The sequence below is a fragment of the Phycodurus eques genome, chromosome 19 (assembly GCF_024500275.1).
Source record: "Phycodurus eques isolate BA_2022a chromosome 19, UOR_Pequ_1.1, whole genome shotgun sequence".
NCBI classification, from domain to species: Eukaryota; Metazoa; Chordata; class Actinopteri; order Syngnathiformes; family Syngnathidae; genus Phycodurus; species Phycodurus eques.
The window spans coordinates 8333597-8355312 of NC_084543.1; the positions used below are offsets into that span (position 1 = coordinate 8333597).

At 41.1% G+C, this 21716-nt stretch overlaps 2 protein-coding genes across 4 annotated transcripts; one reads left to right on the forward strand and one right to left on the reverse strand.

Annotated features, from left to right (window-relative positions):
- Positions 1–295: 295 nt before the first annotated feature.
- LOC133417740 (regulator of G-protein signaling 9-like) lies at positions 296–12636 on the reverse strand. Of its 3 annotated transcripts, none has more exons than XM_061705805.1 (17): positions 9338–12636; positions 7825–7921; positions 7201–7251; positions 7010–7116; positions 6392–6443; positions 6257–6315; positions 6104–6180; positions 4823–4904; positions 3543–3605; positions 3290–3319; positions 3134–3195; positions 2182–2295; positions 1997–2112; positions 1846–1933; positions 1542–1680; positions 1387–1469; positions 296–1306 (listed from the first exon to the last, which is right to left on the reverse strand). In XM_061705805.1, exons 1-17 carry the CDS (start codon positions 9404–9406, stop codon positions 1153–1155), a joined length of 1443 nt encoding a protein of 480 aa, XP_061561789.1. In that variant the 5' UTR covers positions 9407–12636; the 3' UTR covers positions 296–1152. The 3 variants fall into 3 exon arrangements, with proteins under 3 accessions (XP_061561789.1, XP_061561788.1, XP_061561787.1); XM_061705804.1 differs by having other exon boundaries at positions 3290–3337; XM_061705803.1 differs by having other exon boundaries at positions 1846–2112; positions 3290–3337.
- Positions 11905–19738, forward strand: LOC133417741 (guanine nucleotide-binding protein subunit alpha-13-like). Its single transcript, XM_061705806.1, is given in 6 exon segments — positions 11905–12430; positions 14794–15020; positions 16945–16995; positions 17762–17962; positions 19280–19498; positions 19500–19738. Coding segments are annotated over 6 exon segments (1134 nt in total). The 5' UTR covers positions 11905–12147; the 3' UTR covers positions 19653–19738.
- Positions 19739–21716: the final 1978 nt, after the last annotated feature.

The following is a 21716-nucleotide window of genomic DNA, read 5'->3' on the forward strand; positions in this document are numbered from 1 at the left end:
CTGACAATGCAACTTAATGAGGATGGTCATCATTGGCCGGATGGACATCGGTGGCGGGGGAATGACGGGACAGACAGATGAGGCGTTGGTGGATGTTTTATTACGGTCGTCATGACATGCACGCGTTAGACAGTACAAGTAGTGCTTGGATTCATGGATGGGGAGTGGGGGAGGGAAACAAACAGTAAACAGAGCCAAAATACAGAAATATGACAGATGGGTGATTTACATGACAATTTTCTAAACACTATTCTCTTCTTTTTCCACCTGAAAGTAGTTAAAGCGACACACTTGGGGTCTGAAATAAAATATGTTTACTAAATTGTGTATTTTTTTTTTTTTTAAATAGGCAAATGAAATATTTATTATATTTCATTTGCCTATTTTATTCTTTTATATCTTATTTAAATAATAATTAAGTAAATTCAAAATGTATCTTTAGGGCCACGATTGTGATTTAGAAAATGAAAAAAAAACATTTAGAGATTTTTTTTAAAAACTGGATGAAAACAATTAAGATCAGGGGTGGGCAAACTTTTTTTTATTTTTTATTGATGATGTAAAAATAATAATTATTATTTTTTAAATAAAATAACAATCAATCCTCATTTTTAAATATTATTATTTATCATGGATTTAATTGTAAATTGTAACATACTGTACATAATAGTAAAATTTATTTAATCAAATAAAAACAAAATGTTAAATGTATTTATAGAATTGTTTATTTTACAAATACTTTTTCATTTTATTATTTACAATAAAACAATTACCCAATTATTTAATAAGATTAATTAAAAATAATAACTAAGTTATAATTAACGGGTTTTTTGACAGAAACGGCTAACTTAATCAAATAAATACTACAGGATGATGATAATAATAATAATAATAATAATAATAATAAATAATAATAATAATACATGTTTTACAGAATTTTAAAGTGGAGGAAAATATTTTTTAGACAATCTAACAGTAAGAATATTAATAACAATGCAACTGCGACCTACTACTGCTGCTGCTACTACTACTAATAATAATAATCTATTTACAATTAAAGTTATAGTAAATAAACTAATAAAAGTCACACAAAAATGCTCAACATTTGGAAAACGCCCGGATAGAACAAGCTGACAGACAAAGACAGCGTCATCATTTCTGCCTGCTGAGTTTGCTCATGACCTGTGTGATGTCGACGGGCGTGTTGGTGGCCATCTTGGCGCGCTCCTCCAGCTCCTGCTGCCGGAGGACGATGGGACTGAGGCTGGGCCGCCGGCTCTTAGCATTCTGCTCCAACTGGGCGTCGCTGGAAGAGCACGAGTAATGTTCAAAAGAAAGACTTAAGGAGGGAGGAGATCGAGACAAGCGAAGGCACGGACCACCTACGTGAACTTGTGTTCCTCGGGGCAGTTGGCCTTTTTCAACGTGTCCTTGAAAACCTGCGATTTCATGTAGCGGCCGTACGAGTCCTGCAATTCCACACTCAGGGGTGAATTCTTTGAAAGGAAAGTGCCACCAAGCTTGGGTGATCGCTTACTGACTTTCTTCATGAGCATGTAGATGTGGGTCTGGGCGGCGTCCATCACGTATCTGTGCGGATGCTTCAGGCCGTTCACCGTGATCTCCATCGTCTTCCCGTCGATGTTGATCCACCGCGGGGCACCGCGGGCCAGGAACGTCCTGGGATCAGAAGATCGAGAATAATAATAATCAGTCCATTCCAACAACGCAGTTTGATGGAGATGTTATTCCTGATAAACCTCCACCTTGCACAATAGAAATAAACGCAACAAATGAAATTAATCCACAGAATATTAAAAAGTTCCGAATGAGTAAAGCATTTACTTGTAGATCTGCTCTGCCTTCTCCTGCATCGTCGCTGCCGTGCCCCACTTTAAATCCTCACAGCCTTCCCAGAATGCCAAGTTTTCACCTGTAAAAAAAGCGATCATTTTGTAATCCCACATATCCTCTGGTATCATCATCATCGTTGTACCGCTGAACTCTTTTTTCAGAAAGCGCCTGAAGTCGTCGCGGCCACGGGGGTCCGAGAGCAGCTCGCCAAAGCTGAACGTCCAGCGCTCCACACGCATCTTGGTCGGCGTTTCTACACTGCCGAAAGGAAGGAAGGAAGGATGTGATTTAAAAGTGAAGCGTTACGTAACAGGATGGTGTACTTACTTGGGCATGTTCAAGGTCCAATATGTGATGTCGTCGGTGTGCCAGGGGTTGCTGGGAAGACATTTGGAGAGGAACGGGTCGTGGTTGTTGTAAGTGGCGCTGTATTTCACCAACCTGGAAAAAAGACATTTTTAAAAAGCAGAACTGCATTCACTGCAGATTTTTTTTTAAAACCCTGCACATTAGAAATAATACAGGGTGGGCCCAAGTACATACTTTTTTTTTTTTTTTTTTTTTATATTTACACTTATGTATTCCTTCCGTTCATACCAACCTTCCTCCCTCAAATCCTTCTGTCCTTCATTCCTCCTTTCATACATCATTGTTTCCTTCCTCCTACTTACCTATTTTCTATTCATTCTTCTTTCCTTTCAAATTAGCCTTCCTCCCTCCATTCCTCCCTTCTTCCCTCCTTTCTTTACTTCCATTCATACCATCCTTATATCCCTGTTTCCCTTCTCCTTTCCATCATACCTACCTTCCATTCTTCCTTCCTCACTTCTTTCCTTCCCTTCTTTCATATAACCTTGTTTTGTTCCCTCCTCCCTTCCTTTCAAGGTATCCTTGCTCCTGCCATTCCTCCCTCTCTCCCTTCTTTCTTTCCTTTGATCTTTTTTATACCTCCTTGTTTCCTTCCTGCTTTCCACCCATCATACCTACCTACCTTCCATCCTTATCTTCCTTCCTTTTATACCAAAGTTGTTTCCTTCCATATTTATTTCCTCTCAAACCATCCTTCCCCCCTCCCTTCCTTCCTTAAATAAATAAATAAAATGTATAACTACAACAAATAATGCAGCTTCAAAAAGGTCTACAGCACACAATGTACGTGTAATACAATTAATTAAACTGTCACCAGTGACGCATGACAGCCGCTGCCATGCACAATAGAAATCAACAGACGAGACAAGACACACCAAAAGATAGCCTACAAAACGGACGACAAACGTACGCGCCGATGGATACGGACGACTTGACTCTGGGCCTCATGATGGAGTGCTGGGTGAAGATCATCTAGATAGGGGAAGAAGAGATAATCATAAACGATAGAGTATAAAACAAAATAAATTATCCATTGCTACGAAACAAGACACGTTATACTTCTTACAATTCTCTCGTAGTAGTCCGGCGTTTTCGCCTGCGAGAAGAAAAAGCACTGAATGTGACGGCACAGATAATAACAAACTATAGGTAAGACGCGTGTGGAAGACGACCACTTTAGGAGAAAGAGAGCGGTGAGAAAGGCCTGCAGGAGACAGAAGACAAGGGAAAGGGGAAACATGCTTAGTGAGGAAAAGGACAATAGGAAGTATTACGGAATAAAAGCTGACGGATGGAAATCACATCCACTCACCGGTTACCTCGTCTGCGTTTGGATCGATTCGCCGGTCGAGTCCGTAGTCCATGGCACTCACGGTGCCTGGCTACCCCCCACACACACACACACACACACACACACACACACACACACACACACACACACACACGCACAGATGAACATAAGTAGTGTAAAGGTATTCAGACACTTTTTTTAATTTTGCCTTTATTAACCACCAAAAACACAAGCAATAAGAAGAATCAAGTGTTGTGGACTTTCAGCTTTCATTTCCGAGGTTACATTAAAATGTACCATTAAGCTACTGAGACGCTCCTTTGGTCCGGGCCACTATTTTGGCAAGTCATAGTTTTTTTTAACCATTAAATAATAATAATAATAATATATATATATATATATATATATATATATATATATATAAAATATAATATAATCAATTCATTAATAAAAATGTGACCATTAATGAAAAAATAATTTACTCAATGAATATTATAAAAATAAAAGTATAGTACAAGAATATACAAAATAAACATATCATTTATATTATATAACTTTTATATTTATATTATATATCTTTGATATGTATTTATATTATATAATAACTAATAAATGATACAATAATTAATCAACAATATAATAATAATAACAAATTGACTATTAATTTGTTGATAAATAGATTAATTTTAACTGTAATATCTTAATTACTAAATATTTGGCTATTAATTTTAATTAGTTGATATTGTAAAGAAATTAATCAATACATACAATCAATATTTTTCAATGAATTGAAGAAATCTATATTAAGTATAATATAAAAAATAAATTAATACACACTAGGCCATTTTATTTGATTTATTATTAATGTATTCAATTTTATTAATTCAAGACTTCAAAATGTCTCTAGGGACATTATCCATCAGCATCATGAAGCATTAGCCTATCAGTTTTGTAGAATTTGACTGCATATTCTCCCCCCAAAAAACAAAAACATATATTACTGTCAATTATTAATATAAAGTAAAGCGTGAACTTAACATAAGTTGTCAATGGTACAAGTCTGGAGGTTGAAATGGGAGTGACGGCGTGGCGGTAATTCTCCCCCGCGGCGTGAAATATTAATAAGCCGTGACCTTTTGGCTCTGATGGAAGATGTGATGGTAACGAGACATCGTGGGTAGAGCCAATTAATACCCCGCAAAGAAAGGAGGTGCAATTTATTTCCAGTTGGCAAGTGACTGGCGTCCACGTGAAGTTGCCATGTGTGTAATGTGTGTGTGTGTGTGTGTGTGTGTGTGTTTGTCTCACCGGGGGTCTGTGGACCACCCAGTAAGCCCTCTCCTGACAGTCAAACACCACACGGTCTGGTTTCTTCCTCTCCTTAGCGGCCCTATAGTCACACACAACACTCCTTGTTTAATTTTATTGTCACATTCACTTCATAATGTTATGCTTAACTAACATAAAATTATTTCAATGATTATGGGAACCTAGTAATGTCAACTTTATGCCCGTGAATAACATAAAGTCTAATTTAGATAAAATACAATAATATTTAAATTTATTGCAAGCATTTATTTTAGTTTCAACAGTATTTTAGTTTCTGCAGCCTATCAGTTCTAAACCTTGCTTAGTGCAAAATGGAAATTAAAATTCATTAAAAAACACAGATGCTGACTGATTGATGCAATTTGAAACCGAATAAATGTAAAAAAATTAGCACAAAAATATTGTATTTTACTTATTGAGTATTTTTTGTTTGTTTGTTTATGCAGGGTTTATATACCTGTTGCAAGCTTCTTACGTGTATAATACAAATATACATGGAGACAGAGGAGATGTCACAACTCCTCAGCAGTGATAGTAGTCGTTCTTCACAGAGGATAAAGAATATATGCCTGTGGGTATCGTTTTATTGTCTATTTGCATGTGTTTGTGTCCAAATATCCGTTTAGTACGTGTCTCGGTAATGGCATTGTGGCGTTTTACATTTTTTGCTAGCATTAAGCTAAACGGATTGTCGTAAAGCAAAGCTATGTGGTCGCTTTAAATACATAACATAACGTGTAATTTTTACTCGCAAGACAGAGCAAAAAAATTGGTCGAACAAAGGCTCGTATCTCGAAAAACGCGTAAGTAGGGTCACTCATATCTCAAGGCACCACTGTATATTTACAGTATATACTGTATAATACAAGAATATTTTCAAGTATTTTTTTGTTCATGCAGGATGTACTGTATCCACCTTTTCCAAGCTCCAATTTGAGCTTTATTATTTGTTTCAAGCTTTTCCAGAACTTTACAGCCCTAAAATGATCATTTGTAGTTTTATTAGCCAGCAGTATGCAATAAACGAAACAAGTCGTACCTGTAATCTTGCTTAGCTGGCAAAGGAAATACTCACTTATAAACAAAATTTGCACTTTTCAGATGTGATGGATTGATTATTTAACAATGTAAATATTTGGTAAATATTTTAATACTCATTTCTGTAGCCTAATAGGGAGGCTTCCTACTTGCATTTGGATGACCAAATATGGTTCCCTCATGCTGAACAAAGCCCGACACTACACAGTGTTCATGTCCTACCTGTACTGCTCTTTCGCCTGCATCACGATGAAGTCCCACTTGTGATTCATCCACTTATGAAGGCGGTTGTACTGCTCCTGAGGAAGTACGAAAATAACAATAACACAACAGTAAACACCCGCAGCAGAAGCAGTCACGTTCTCGTTCCCTGACCTGCTCGTGCATCTCCAGGATTCCCTTTTTGCGTATGTTCCTCTTGGCCAGGTAGATTGCTGCGGCACAGGCAGACGTATCAAAGCATGCAGTGTGCGTTTGCTTTGATGTGCAGAAACTTGATCACGTGCTTACCGTAATCTGTGTCCTCCACGGGCCACTGCTGGGCGGGCCAGAAGTACGGCGTCTGAAATGAAAAGTGTGTTGATGTCGTGTGTGGATGACAATGTAAAGCAGTGTTTTCCAACCTTTATTGAGCTGAGCCACATATTTTACATTAAAAAAAAATCTCACGGCAAACCACCAAACAAAGATGTCACGAAACGTATATACAGGTGTCCACTGACAGAAGTTTAATTAGTTCTGTGACCAAGCTTGTAACACAATTCACTTATTTATCAAAATCAATTTTCCCCATTGAACTGAATTGAAATGTCATTAATCCGTTCCAGCCCTCCAAACCGCCACAATTCTTTCGTTCCGTTTATTCTAACATATAAATCGCACCATACAAGAGAATGTAAATAAATAAACTGGTTTCATAAAGTGTATTTATGGTACATACTGTAGTACTCATGTGTTGAATGTTTGCCTTTAACGGGGGTGGCCTTGTGAGTGACGCCAAAGGCTGGAGTCAGGTTGGCCGGTTTGTGTGCGCATGAACATCTGGGTGTAAGTTCTAGCCTAGAGAAGTTCCTTATGCGTTTTCTGGGTTTATGACAAATGTAAACAACCATAATGTTGTTGCGTTACCTGAAAGCGATAGAGCGACGCATCGGGCTTGAGCAGCAAGCGTTTGTGGTCCTGCAGAGGGTACACGAAGCCCAGCGCCACCAGCATGGAGCCCAAACACCTGGCCTCTGACCACAGCAACACGGGAGCACATATTTGTCTCCTTGTGTCGACTTTAAAAGTGTTATAGAGTTCTTGGGCTTTAAACTCACCTCTTGTGTCTATTTGGAATCTGTCTGCCAGCCAAGCAACAATGTCTTCGCCTGATGACCACATATTGAAATGACATCCTTTGACTGACACAGTGTTAGTGTTAGTGTGTGTGTGTGTGTGTGCATGCTTGTGTAAATGCCAAATCCCCTCTTACACACAACAGTTTACTACCTTGACAGTCTGTGGGCCTTTCCGGCTAGTGTGAGGAGTTAGGAAAGAACAGGAAAGAGACTGAACAAAAAAGAAAAGAAACTGATACAAGAAAGAGAAAGGTATGATAGGAAAGTAAAGTAGATTTCATAAGTATTCTCCCTCTTAAATCGCCTCCTCTATCCATGTCTTGTTATCCATTTGCTTCAGTCTCTGTTACTTGTTATTTCATTTCCCTCCTCTTCCTCCTACTTTTTTCCCCTCACTTTGATGGGGCTATGGGGTTGTCATGGCTACAAGATCTGTAGCTCTCGAGTTTGAGGCCACACGTCTCGGCTATCATCCGCTGATTACACAATCACTCAGCATGAAGTATGCACTACTTATCTGTGTGTACGTGTGTACGTGTGTGTGTGTGTGTGTGTGTGTGTGTGTGTGTGTGTTTGTGTGTGTGTGTGTGTGTATGTGCTCACCGGTAATGGCATGCGGTATTGTGGTGATGACAAGTCGTTGTGGCTGAGACTTCACTCCCGATTTGGGATCCTGCATCTCCAGCAATACCTTTTCCGCCTGCGAGGGGAGGAAGAGGTTACCGTGACAACCCATGTGGGGGATGCTGGGTGGTGAGGGGGCTAGAAGGGTTGCTTTGACAACGGGTTGCAAGGGTAGCTCGGGACTGAAATGTCTTCTAGGTTCTTAGCTCCAGAACTCTGGAATTAAAAACATCATATGTGACATAAATTCACTTTGTGTGCGACTCTTGAGTGCCTTTGAGCTTGCTTCATGCTTTGAATCCGTGAATACATGAATGTTTTTGTGGCATCTTCGTGAGGTAGTTACGCTTCTGTAATTATGCGGTGCTGCCTTAAAAATGACATCTCACACAAATTTCTGCCATTAAAAGATTAGCGGTAACCTTAACCCACTTTGTGTTAGATGTTGCTTCATGCTTTGAAACCAAAGTGTTCTTTGAAGCACCTTAACATGGTAATAACTTCTCTGTAACTATTGAGAACTGCGTCAAAAAAGCAATTTTACATAACTTTTTAACACCGCGACTAAAACAGGTAACTGAATTCACTTTGTGTGTGACTCGAGTTTTTTTTTTTATGCTGCTTCATGCTTTGAATCCTTCGCATGTTAATATACTCCTCTTTAAGTATTTAGCGCTGCCTTATAATGACATCCTACACAGCTTTTCGAACAGCACAATTAGAACAGGCAATATGATTTCACTTTGTGTGTGACTTTTGAGTGTGTTTGATGTTGCTTCATTTTTTAAATTTGAAGGGGGTTTTCTCAAGACCTTCTCAAGGAAACACCTTCATAAGTATGGAGCAAAGCCCAATGACATCCTACACAACATTTAACACATCTATTAAAACATTACAGATAACATTAATCTTGTGGGTCATGACTCCTTAGTGTTTTGGATGTTGCTTCATGTATTAAAGCGAGAGTGGGTTTTCTCACCTACGCAAGGAAACAACACCTCCGTTAGTATGGCGCGGAGCCTAAAAAATGACATCCTGACAACTTTAGAGCCAAATCAACACAAAAGTATAAATAAAGATGCCCACGCCTTCCTCCTCATGCGTGATGTGGGCAAGATGAGTCAAGCTCCAGTAGATGGATTAACTTCTTTCTGCATGGGGTCCGCTTCACTGACAATGATCCCGGCTTAATGCTTATTAAACTGCATGACCTTATTACTATGAGGAGGTGAACACAGTTTAGTAACCAGGAGATGACATTCTGATAACATTTCATGCATTTCTCATCATTCCTGTTCACTGGTGGTTATGATTTGCATTCATAATTGAAGCAATACAAACATCATCAGTGTTGCTAGTCAGAGTAAATAATCTAGCCATGCAAAAGATTACATGAGGTTGTGTCACACCTCAACAATACATGTTTTGTGTTCCATGCCCACGGATATACATACTATCATGGAGCCATCGTATTGTTTGAGCAGAACCTTACCTTTTTCAGACACGCCATCCGTGGTCGGTACCTCTGCCCGTGATCCCGCAGAGTGTTTCTAATTGTCATGATCACCGATGATAATAATGTCCACTTACTACACACACACACACACACACACACACACACACACACGCGCGCACGCTGTGAGCTGTCTCGCGTAGGGATGCTTGCTGGCTGGAGGGGACGTGCAACGATCAGTACCAGTGGTGTCTTCCTGTGCTCCCCAAAAGCTCGGAAAAAACGAGTTGTATTGCTATTAGTGGCAAATCAACAAGATCCCATCGATAAATTACTAGTTGTAATAATAAATGCTCAGGTGTGGTGCCTTTTAAACATGGTTAAGGCGTCACTTCGTTTTTTCTACCGTCAAAGACAGCCTTTTACACGAGTTCATCTCCGATGCCTATGAACGCACCATACCTCAACCTGAAAGCAATGGACCAATAAGAAGGCGGCATTTTTTTTTCTCCCCAAGCAAAGTTACTATGACCAAAAGCATCCTCTAGATGGCAGGTTTCCATCATTGAGTTTTAGTGTCCGTTTGTGTTCATTCCCCTGCTTAATACAAATAATAAAATAATTATTTTGTCGATTACAAATTGAGATTTGTCGTCGACTGTACACCCAAAACCTCTGTTTGAGCTTACATGGCCTCCTTGTGCTCCGAGCAAGCGTCATATTAACTCATATGACCCATATAATAAATACCGTACTGCACATTTAAATCCATTTTGTGTGTGATTCCAGTTTTAACACAACGATTAAAACATTGCAGGTGCTATGAATCCACTTGATTGCGACTCCTGGGTGTCTTTGATGTAACTTCATGCTATAAATCACATAAATACATAGCAGTTGCCATTTTTACATTTTTAGCTGCAGCGGGACTCTACGAGAGGAACATTATTTCACAATCGATCATTTCTGTGACATTTTTGTTTGGTGGTATCACGTGTGCTGTGAGAGTTTTCCCAAGTAAAATCGGTATCTACTACCCAAGGCTCAAGAAAGGGGACACGTTTTTGTTTTAAAGACCCTGTAAAGCAACAAACAAACAAAAACCAATAAATGTCATGTAAATTTGACACGCTACAGAGAAGAGTGTTATTAACAACGTTGCCCAATTTGAATGATTAAAAAAATACATCGTAAAATATACTGTATAAAAGGAGACTTAAAAAGTATGGCAAATAAAGCCATGTTCGCCACTCTGAAACACTGTGGGTGTGTCCACTGAATGTTCTGAAACCACGCCCCGCTCAGCCGTTAACTGTCAATCAAATGCCACTACTGTAAATTACATTAGAGGAGGCTCACCTTCAAAATTTAATAGTAACTTTGGACTATAATCATAAAATAAGCACACACAACAATTTACTCATGGGTGTGGACATAATAATATCAATACTCAAATTACAATGAATCAATATCTAGAGTGTTTTCCTGGACACCTAAAGACGCTTTACAGTATGATAAACAGAAACAATAACAATAACGGGGGGTTAGCGTGTATGAGCAAATGTCCATCCCATCCAGCGTAGCGGATTTGAAGACGAAATGAAAAACGTTCACCGGAGAAAGTGTCCGGTAGCCGAGCCCGAGGAGCAGCAGGGATGAAGGAGCTAACGCTGAAGGTGGACGACAGGTGAGCGGGAGAAAGTAAAGCAGGATTAACCACTGCAAGGCAGATGGGAAAGAGTTCAAGGGTGGAGCAGGAAAACCACAGCATAGCAGAGTCAAGCACCTGGGCCTTCGGAATGGAAACTGACGAGAGCTAGAAACTGCTGAGGGAGCTCGATAGCTAGCTGGCACAAAAACAGGGTAGCTGTCCCAGCAAGTGAGACCTTACCCCACCATGACAGGTGAAAGCCTGCCTGGGTTCAACCTTGGGCCACGGTACGGCGATTAACATAATGTGACTGCTGACCGGTCGCGCTCCTGCCAACCGTGTCACTGGACAGCTCAAATTCTGAAATGGTGGGGGATGGGCTACTCACACCAGAGTGCATGAAAAAGGAAAGTGCTTGCAAACTTCAATAATATTTCTTACCTCTTGGAAATTGTGATAGATCACTTCAAAAAATATATATATATCACATGACCTTCATTTCTGGCTATAGCTAAGTGTGCAGAGGTAGATCTTATGCGCCCTCCAGTGGTCAGACTGTGAATCAATTCAGAGGACTCCCTGAGTCGATATTGAGCTGGGTGAAGAATATTGTGATCAGTTAATTATTATTGTGATTAATCGATATTTGACCCACCCCTACACTTTATACCTTTACTTCAGTAATTACTTGGAGGACGACTTTTTAGTTGAGCAGCATTATTGAGAGGTAACAGTTGTCTTACTTGAGTAAATTGTGTGTCTAATCTACCCACCACTGGTACCACCACTGCCCTCTGGAGGGCGACGTTCCATTATCGAGAGTTTAAAGTTTAATTTTACGGTCGTTCCTGCGTTTGATATAATAATAAAATGCCTATTTTTGTCACTTATAGCTTTTGATATGGCGTCACATACACACACCCAAGAACTCCTTAGCGCTTACATCGTACCCTCCTCCTAGCTAGCGTCATACGTGTAAACTACAGTCGATATAAATACGTCTTTTCCTCGACGTCCAAACGGCGCAAAGATAAGATATGGCGGAGTTTTAACGAGCTAATCATGCCGTGTCCGCGCACACCGGAGACGGCCGACCAAACAAGTCTACTTCCTGAGTGGAGGGAAGGGGCTTGGTCCCGTGCCTCCTTACGCCGCCGCACAGCGCAGCCAAATTAGCATCGATGAGGCTCTCGCGAACATGGCGGATTTCCTGCCGTCGCGCTCCGTGCTCAAAGTTTGCCTGCCCGTGTGTCTGCTCAACAGCGGCGAGGTGGAGCAGGTCCGCCGCTCCAAGGAGATCGACCGGCGGCTCTCCCGGGAGAAAACCTACGTGAAGCGCCTAGTGAAGATCCTGCTGCTCGGCGCGGGCGAGAGCGGCAAGTCGACGTTCCTCAAACAAATGCGGATCATCCACGGCCAGGACTTCGACCAGAGAGCCCGAGAGGACTTCCGAGCCACCATTTACAGCAACGTTATCAAAGGTAAAGTCGACTTAAAAAAAATAAAAATAAAAAAAAGACAGCAAATGTCGCATTTCTTTTCTCTGTCTCAACGTGTGGATGTGCGGCGAGGCCAGCTTTTTTCTTGTTTAATAATGGCCGGGAAAGTTGGCCAGAGAGGCACATAAACAGTCCTCGACACACCCTACACGAGAGTCCCCTTCTGCATGTTCGAACGTGTTGTTTTAAGCATACGTTACCGGGTTGTGTCGTCGCTTGGTTTTAAAGTCAAATATTTCAAAGTCACTAAAGTAGCTTGAAGTGGGAATTGTTGCTCAACAAGCACCTCAAATGGGATGGAAGCAACTAAGGTGTTCCCGCAGGCCACTTCTCTCATGGAAAGTAAGACTAAGGTCAACCTGCCATACGATAAAATAGACATGGGTGTAATAAATCAGAGTATAGTCAAAGCAGTCTGTTTCTAAAGTCATATAATGAGGTTATTTGCAAACTTTGCTAGATGTGGCTTTATGCTTGTGTGACTTGGGCAACAGCAGGTTTTAAGTTAACCCTAGTACATTGATATAATCCAGTGTTTCTCAACCCTTATTGAGCCATGGCACATATTTTACCACCAAACAAAAACGTTAGTCAGATAAATTCTCGTCCAATTTATTGTAGGTACAATTGTACCTACTACCATGTAGTGGAAGACCATTTAATTGTTCTGACTGTCAGTAAAACTGCTGGCACAGACCGAACAATGATACATTATTTGCAATTATTTGCATTATTTGCAGTTGCCCGCCCTGGTTGGAATCACTTTACCAGGCACGTCCCAATCATATATATTTTTTTATGCCTAGTCCAAGTCTGCATCACTTGATTTTGAGTCACTGCCGATACCGAGTCCCGATCCGATGGTTAAAAAGAGAGCGCATGCAAATGGTCTCAACTGTCTTCATTTTTATTGATTACAATAAAGGTATCCAAACATGAGTCCTTTAAATTTTGGCTTTGGTCTAATCCCAGCACTCGTGTGGATGTCTTTTCCACACCACCGCACAAACCTGAAATGTTGCATTGTGTAATATGAATATATTGATTGATTAAAGAAGATATTGATGTTCCATTTGGCAATATCTTTGTACTTCAGGGTTATCATGTTGCTTTATGTCCTTTAAAATATTAAGAAAATGGAAAAAACCCTTCTCATCTGAAAATTACGTCACGAGTTCACGATTTCCGATCACATGATCAGATTGGGACAAAATCAATTGCTAATTTTCTTATTCTATTATGCGTATGCATATTTTTTGGGATAAAAAAGAAAACCTCGCTGTTTGCAGGGGTTAGGGATCAAGCCCTGATGCAAATGGCAAAAATTTGCCAGTAATGGACAGCCCCCTCCAAAAAGTGTTTAGAATTTCCTTTATTAATAGTTCAACCACTAACTATACCCAAAACGATCATCACAAAACACTTTTAATATTGTTCCAAAATAAATCTACATTAACCTTTAAAATAAATTACTAACAAATGGGGCTGCAGCTTTATCTTTTCAGAACTGAGTATTCTACCGATTATCCCATTGATTAATCAAGTCATCAGATTAAAAAAAAAAAAAATGATTTGGCACAATTAAACAATATCAAAATGAATGCCGGAACTGACAAGGTATTATAGTAGCAATGTGTAATTACTGATGTTTTAATATCCAACTGCATGTATCTGTAATTGTCTTTCCACACATCAATGTAGCCTGTAACACAAGGCATTTAAGTTCTGTCAGGGCAACCAAAGTAATACATTATCACACCATGGCCTACTTCTCTTTAATCTGGACTCTGTTTTATCAATAAATTGAGGGGTAGATTTGTTTTTTCTCCCCACCACAGTTCCACTGTACATGTCTGTGCATTCTTAGATTTACGTGGCTTAATCTTTGAGGTTACAGTAAATAGTAGATGTGTTACAGACAAGGTCAACCGGGTTGCCTGGCCGCGGCTCCGTGACGGTAGCACGGTTGGCTCAGCCAGAGCCGAGCGGGTGACTGGGCTCATCCGTTTTGCAGGGCATAATTTGCGGTCGGCTAAAAGTGTTGTCATCCGTGCCATCCCCTCACGGCTCCTACCACTGGTCAAATGGCATCGGTGTTGTAGTATCGGAGCATTTTTCCAAGTAAGAGTACAGAATTACAGTATCGACACATAAACCGATACTGGTATTGGTGCAAAATTAATTTTTATTTTGATATTTATTCTAATGCTCGAGGAATGTAGTCAATTTGTTTAGCATTTATTTAGTCGTGATTTCATCTGTATTTTTATTTTGCTCCAACTAATATCGAAGTATTTGTGTGTGTTTAATTAACTTGTCAATTCTCGCCCCTCTCCTCTTTCCAGGCATTCGTGTGTTGGTGGACGCCCGCGAGAAGCTGCACATTCCATGGGGTGACCCGGGCAACCAGCAGCGGGGCGACAAGCTGATGGCTTTCGACACGCGTTCGTCCAAGATGGTCCGCGGGCAGCTGGAGACGCCCGTCTTCCTGCAGTACCTGCCCGCCACCAAAGCCCTGTGGGCCGACACCGGCATCCAGCACGCCTATGACCGCCGTCGTGAGTTTCAGCTGGTGGGTAGAAAGGCATCAGCTAATATAAGTGAACCTTCCTTTTCCTCCCAGCTGACTGTTGAGTGGACAGTCATGTGACTCGCTCAGCTTCCTGTTTACACCTTCCTCCTTGTTGTAAGACGCTGACATTTAGCTGAGTTGCTCACTGGACGCTCTCTATAACCGTGGATTGAGATCCAGTCCGCCCCTTGAGTCGCCTGACACTTCCTCACGTCTCTTTCACATGAAAATACACTTTTTTATGGGTTTGTTTGAGTTGCACAAGGCTGCTGCAGCAGGTACTCAATGGTGTTTTGTTAACGCCAGGACACAGACACAAGTGTGATCAGAACTGGAATGTTGATCTGGCGTTAAACTGCTTTATGCTTACAAACAGGGGGGCAGTGGCTCACCCACTTAGTATTACTTGCACACGGAACACACGCAGTGTAGGGACTGACACGAAAATTCAGACACAGTATTATGCGCATTTAAAAAATAAATAAACGATGTTGTGCCTAAACGGACCGTCGTTGTCATCAAAACAGGAAGTACGTTTGTTTCTGGGCCATTTTGAACTATTGCCGTAATTTTGTAAATTCCATAATGTGTTGGAAAGAAAATGGAGTGTTGATGTTGCTGCAAAGGGTCTGGAGGGAGAAGGGGGTCTGTCTTTATTCAGTCACAAGCCCTAAAAGCTTTGCTCCTGTTCAGAATTTCATTGATCCTGTAGCATTTGTCTAAAAGGCAACCAGCAGAGTGCACAGTTAGGCCCTACTTGTTTCCTGCTTAAACAGATCACCGGTAAAAGACGGCGTTTGAAGGCGCCCTCGAACTGGGACGGCCTTCGCCCTGCGTAAATGATGTCATCGGCCTTCCAGGGACGATGCCCCGCTCTTTTTCTATGCCGGTCCGGTCCTAATGTCATCATCTTGTGCGGTGCGTTCAGGGCCCCTGACAGAAGATTCCTAATGATCCCTATTTTTCCAAATACAATTTGGCAAACATCTAAATGTTATATACAGTATGAAACAGTGTTTGCATGTGTGTGACGGGGGGCAGGTTTTTGTGTGATAGTGTGCTCGGGAGTCTGTGTGCGAGTGAATTTGAGTACGAGTGTGAATTTGCACGTGTGTGGGTGTGAATGTGATGCAGTGTGTGAGCGACGTCTGTATGCGTGCGCGCCTGTGCAAGAGTATGTGTGAATGTGCAAGTGTGTGAGCGTATATGTGACTGTGCGATGGAAATTTGTGCGTGTGATACTGTGTGTGTGGGTCTGATGATTGATAGATATATACAGTAATGTTCCAGTTTCGCTTTCACAGCACAAAAAATCTGAGTTGGTGCTTGTCTCGCTTCTCCTTTTTTTTTTTTTGTTAATTCTTTCTCTCCTTCCCCGTCTGACCGATTCGTCGACGATTTCGAAACGTCGCCCCACGCCTGTCCTCCATTTTGAGCGTCCTCTCTCCCTCACCGCGTTAGCTTAGCCGTTCGACTCGTCTCACGTACGCACACACACGCATTACGCACACAGGTTCTTCAGGTCAGATTAGTTTTTCAAAATGTTTGGAAAATGCGTCACTAGGATTATTTGCTTTTTTTGTTTGTTTTTTTTGTCAAATAGCGAAATGAACACAAAATGTGTGCAAAGGTTGTTCCAGTGAGAAGTCTTAAAACTAAAAGTCCCAAACAGAGACACCAGGAAAGACGATAAGGAAAATCCCTCCATGCACACACACGAGCTGATAAAGGAATGCATGTGTGTCTCGGCGGCCTCGTGTCCGGGCTTGCATTAATTGCCCCTTCAGCAGAAGTTTCTAGAAAACTTGCAGACATGCTAGTGTCTCCATTTCTTTGTGTTTGTGTGGCTCATCCAACTACATCATCCACATGTGACTTAAGCGTAACGTGCTTGTGTGTGTGTGTGTGTGTGTGTGTCTTGCAGGGCGAGTCCGTCAAGTATTTCTTGGATAATCTGGATAAACTTGGCGAGCCGGTAAGTTTTTTTTGTGTTTGTTTGTTTTTTGTTTGTTTGGTTGGTTGTTTTTGGGAGATTCCTACCTTGCAGCCCCCCAGCCCCCTTTTTTGAGGTCGCGGCCTCATATCTCATGTGTCTAGACAACAACGTCGCCCACGGGAGATCCTGTTAAATAAATGCTTCACCGCCAAGACAGCCACAACGTTCAATACACCCGAACAAACACTAATTACAAGTTCAAAATTTAATGAAAAGGTTTGGATTTGATGATAACTATTTCATATAAAAAATTTTATTGTGCCTTGTCTAAAGTTGTCTGGGTATCTATATTTCTTCAATTAAATTTTCAAAATGTAGTATTTTAGTGTTAATTTATTTTGTATATTTTACAGTGCTTGTGGCCGTAGTCTGCAGTTGGTGTTTCTATTTTCTTCTGTCATGTAACAAAATATTAAGGCATTTTTATTTAAACTATATATTTTAATATTTTTATGTAATTTAATATATGAAAATTGTGCTCGTAGTCATTTTTGAATTAAAAAGTAAATTAAATAAAAATTATTTTCATATAAAAATAGATGTCATGAAAGAATGTATTTACATTGAGCAGTTACGATACATTAATTTTAAAATGTGTTGTTTATTGTAGCTTGTAGTCTGCAGTTGTCTTCTTATACTTTGTTCCCTCATTGGATTTTTCGCTGTCGAAAGAAAAGTCTTTTCAAATTTTTCCATAGAAGTCATTTTTTTCAATAAAATAATTTTGTGTCTCTGCGCCTGCCAGAATTACCTGCCGAGTCAGCAGGACATATTACTGGCCCGAAAGCCCACCAAGGGGATCCACGAGTACAACTTCGAGTTGAAGAACGTCCCCTTCAAGATGGTGGACGTGGGCGGCCAGCGGTCCGAGCGGCGACGCTGGTTCGAGTGCTTCGACTCTGTCACCTCCATCCTCTTCCTCGTATCCTCCTCCGAGTACGACCAGGTGAGGAGGAGACGTCCCTCTTTTTTTGTTTTTCTCTCTCTCTCCAGACCAGACTTGTGTAGATGCCAAATGAAGACCTCTAACCAAATGAAGTACAATGATGCACGACTGCAACTTTCCTTACTGTGTACATTATTTGTAGTTGTTCTGTTTATTACTATTGTGAAAAGTGGCCATTATCATGAATTACTGCTCTAAGGAGCCGATATTATAGGACAGGTACATTGGATATAAAAAGTCTACACATCCATGTTCAAGTGCCAGATTTCTGTGATATAAAAAAAATCAGACCAAAATCTTTGTCCATCATTGCAACCTATATTGCTGTACAACTCACTTGATTTTTATCTTTTTGCGTCGGGAAGTAAATTAAACAACTGAAAAAATGTGGTTGCACAAGGGTGCACACATTTTTGTAACTGGTATGTGACTATGTTGTAAATTTAAGCAATGTCTTTCAAACTCATGTTAAATGGGAGACAGCACACACCTGCCACCATTTAAAGGGCCTCAGAATAACCAAAAATAAAATTCTGATGTTCTCGTCGGCTTTCCCTGTTTGTTTGTTTGGTTGTTTGTTTGGTTGTTGTTGTTTTTTTTATTTTTTTTATTTTGCTTTCTAGCAGAAGTCTGAAGGTTTTGTGCTAACATTGACTGCTATCTGGAACTGTTTATAATTCACTCCACCACTATTGGCTAAGAGCCCAGTTCCAGCTGAAGAAAAACAGCCCTTAAGTGTAATTGTCCCACCATCATGGTTCACTGTAGGTATAGTGTTCTTTTGGTAATGAGTAACCAAAAGGTGGAGCCTTGGTCACATCAGACGCTAAAATATTTTCCCACGTGTTTTAAAGAATATGTTGTCGTCGTTTCGTCAGGTGGAACTGGGCCCTTACACAAGGTGCAAGGAATTCTGAGTAGTTCAAATAGTAGTCAGTGTTGGCACAAAACCTTCAGGCTTCTGCTAGAAGGCAAAGAAAATGTAATGGAAAGCTTACTAGAACAACTGGAATTTATTTGGGGTTAATCAGAGCCACTTTAAATGGTGGCAGGTGTGTGCTGACTCTTGACATGAGTTCGAATGTGATTGGTGACTTCTGAACACAGCCACATCCCAGTTATGAGGGTGTGCACACTTGTGCAGCCACATTATTTTTGATGTTTTTACTTTCCTCTTGAAAAGATAAAAAAAATAATGTGTTGTACAGATTCTAGCTCACATTATTGGTAGAAAACTGTTGAGAAATGATTTGCTCATTTTTAAAGAAACAATTTGTCTGGATTATTTCTAGTATGCTACTTGAATGCTCCCCGCAGGTTCTGATGGAGGACCGTCAGACCAACCGGCTGTGCGAGTCGCTCAACATCTTCGAGACCATCGTCAACAACCGCGTCTTCGCCAACGTGTCCATCATCCTCTTCCTCAACAAGATGGACCTGCTGGAAGAGAAGGTGAAGAGCGTGCCTCTCAAGGACTACTTCCCCGACTACAGCGGGCCCGAGCACAGCCTGCCCGACGTGCAGGCCTTCATGGTAGGAGTGCTTCCGGGCCAAGCGACGCGACGCCACCCAGAAGCCGCTCTACCACCACTTCACCACCGCCATCAACACGGAGAACATCCGGCTGGTGTTCCGGGACGTCAAGGACACGATTCTCCACGACAACCTCAAGCAGCTCATGCTCCAATGACCCTCTGTGCACGACCTACAAGCGGGACTCGAGAAGAAGAATCCGGTAGAACTCATCGGCTGCTTATACGTTAGTGAGTCGTGGTTTGGTCGTTGGTGGTGCAGCGCTTACCAGACGTCTTTTGGCTACACGCTAAACGTTTCACACCGGGGAATCGAGAGGACGCTCAAAGGTTTCAGTTGTCTCTGTTTGCCCGTATTTTTTGTTTTTTTGTTTTTTGTCTGAGCACTGAATTCACGCAAGTAACTCGAGTCGGTTATTGCACTGTCCATCCCTGCCCCGTGCTGCTTTGTGAATAGATAAAGAGCAGATAGCCCACTTGTACCTTTCTCTCAAATTTTCCCAGCCCCGACCGTCTCCCAGGTCACGAGTTGAATGTCTGCGGGGAAAAAACTGAATGAACCTGTGATGCCTTAACAGAGACTGAATTACTGTCTAAAATCCTGCATTTTGTGCCAGGAGTAAATCCCAACCACTGTGCCATGACAGCTCATCAATTCCGCTGCGGGAAATTATCTAATTTCACTAAATTGCCCCCCCCACCCCCCCTTAAAAAAAACTACTGCCTATAAATGTCTTTATTCCCCTATCTATGCCAGTGACGTATAGTGACAGGCAGGACAATTAAATGCACTTCCACCAGATGGCAGAATTAACCTATGTATCCACTGATAGTTTTGCTTGGAGGTGTGCTGTGCAATTTTTCGAATGTAAATTTTGTGCCTTGACTCAATAACGGTGGACGACTAGTTAGAGCGTCTGCCTCTCAGTTCTGAGGACCAGGGTTCAATCCCCGGCCCCGCCTGTGTGGAGTTTGCATGTTCTCCCCATGCCTGTGTGGGTTTTCTCCAGGCACTCCGGTTTCCTCCCACATCCCAAAAACATGCATGGTAGGTTGATTGAAGACTCTAAATTGCCCGTAGGTGTGAATGTGAGTGCGAATAGTTGTTTGTTTCTATGTGCCCTGCGATTGGCTGGCAACCAGTTCATGGTGTACCCCGCCTCCTGAACGATGATCACTAGGATAGGCTCCGACACGCCCGCGACCCTAGTGAGGAGAAGCGGCTCAGAAAATGGATGGATGGATGGATGGATGGATGGAAGGATGGACTCAATAACGGTTGGGTAACACTGCATTAGACCATTACTGTAGTGTTTCTCAACCTTTATTGAGCCAAGGTACATATTTTCCATTGGAAAAATCTCACAGCACACCACCAAACAAAACTGTAACAAAGTATATAGTGTTCCCCCACTAATCACAACTGGGACCAAGCAATTGACACCCCTTAAAAGTTTTTTAATGACCTATAGATGGCAGCAAAGCATGATCTTACAATTAGACTACTATGGCATTTGTAAATACCGCCCCTCCCCTCTCTTCAACATAGTTCCTTATCTTGGTCCCAAAGCACTACTTTTATATTAGACATGGCTTGGGCGTAAGCACAGAAACGGCAAACTGAGTTTTTCAACAAATAACAGGAGAGTTTCTCCGCTCGAAAAAATCTGCGAGTGCCAACTCGCAAATATGCAGGGTAGCACGGTATACTAAATTATGATCTTGTCTCATTCTCATCATTACAAAAAAAAAAAAAAATGGCATAAATAGATGGACAATGATACATTTGTCGTAAAGAATTAATTTTTTTTTTTTTTTTTTTTACCAATTAAGTGAAATTTGATCATTTCCGGCAACACAATGCATTTCCTTTCCACTGTCCGTTACTAGTTAACTTGGTTATGTTTTGTCTAACGGACACCAGCCGACACTTCTCTCAGGGTTGATTTAGAAAGCAGTCAAGAATCTCCATGAAAGCGCAGAGCTCTCCTTTCCATTTGTTGCTAAACGCCACACACTCCTTTGAGCTTCCCAGGTGTTCCCCGCCCCTTTCAAAAACTAACCCACGCTCAGCTTTTGGTTGTATATACCTAAATCTTTTTCCATTGTAAATAATACCTAGGTTTATCTCGTTGTATGTAAATGGTTGTAGAAACGTTTTTTTTTTGTTTTGTTTTTGTCGTTCTAAATCACTGCTTTTCCCCCAAAGATGTTTTCTGTCA

Bases quoted from the DNA above. Each gene is read 5' to 3' on its own strand.
- LOC133417740 (XM_061705803.1), bottom strand. From the start codon at position 9,406: ATGACAATTAGAAACACTCTGCGGGATCACGGGCAGAGGTACCGACCA. The intron at 7,252-7,824 runs GTGAGCACATAC...TGTGGTCATCAG, and splicing joins AATACCGCATGCCATTACCG to GCGAAGACATTGTTGCTTGG. The intron at 1,470-1,541 runs GTCAGTAAGCGA...GTGGAATTGCAG, and splicing joins TCTACATGCTCATGAAGAAA to GACTCGTACGGCCGCTACAT.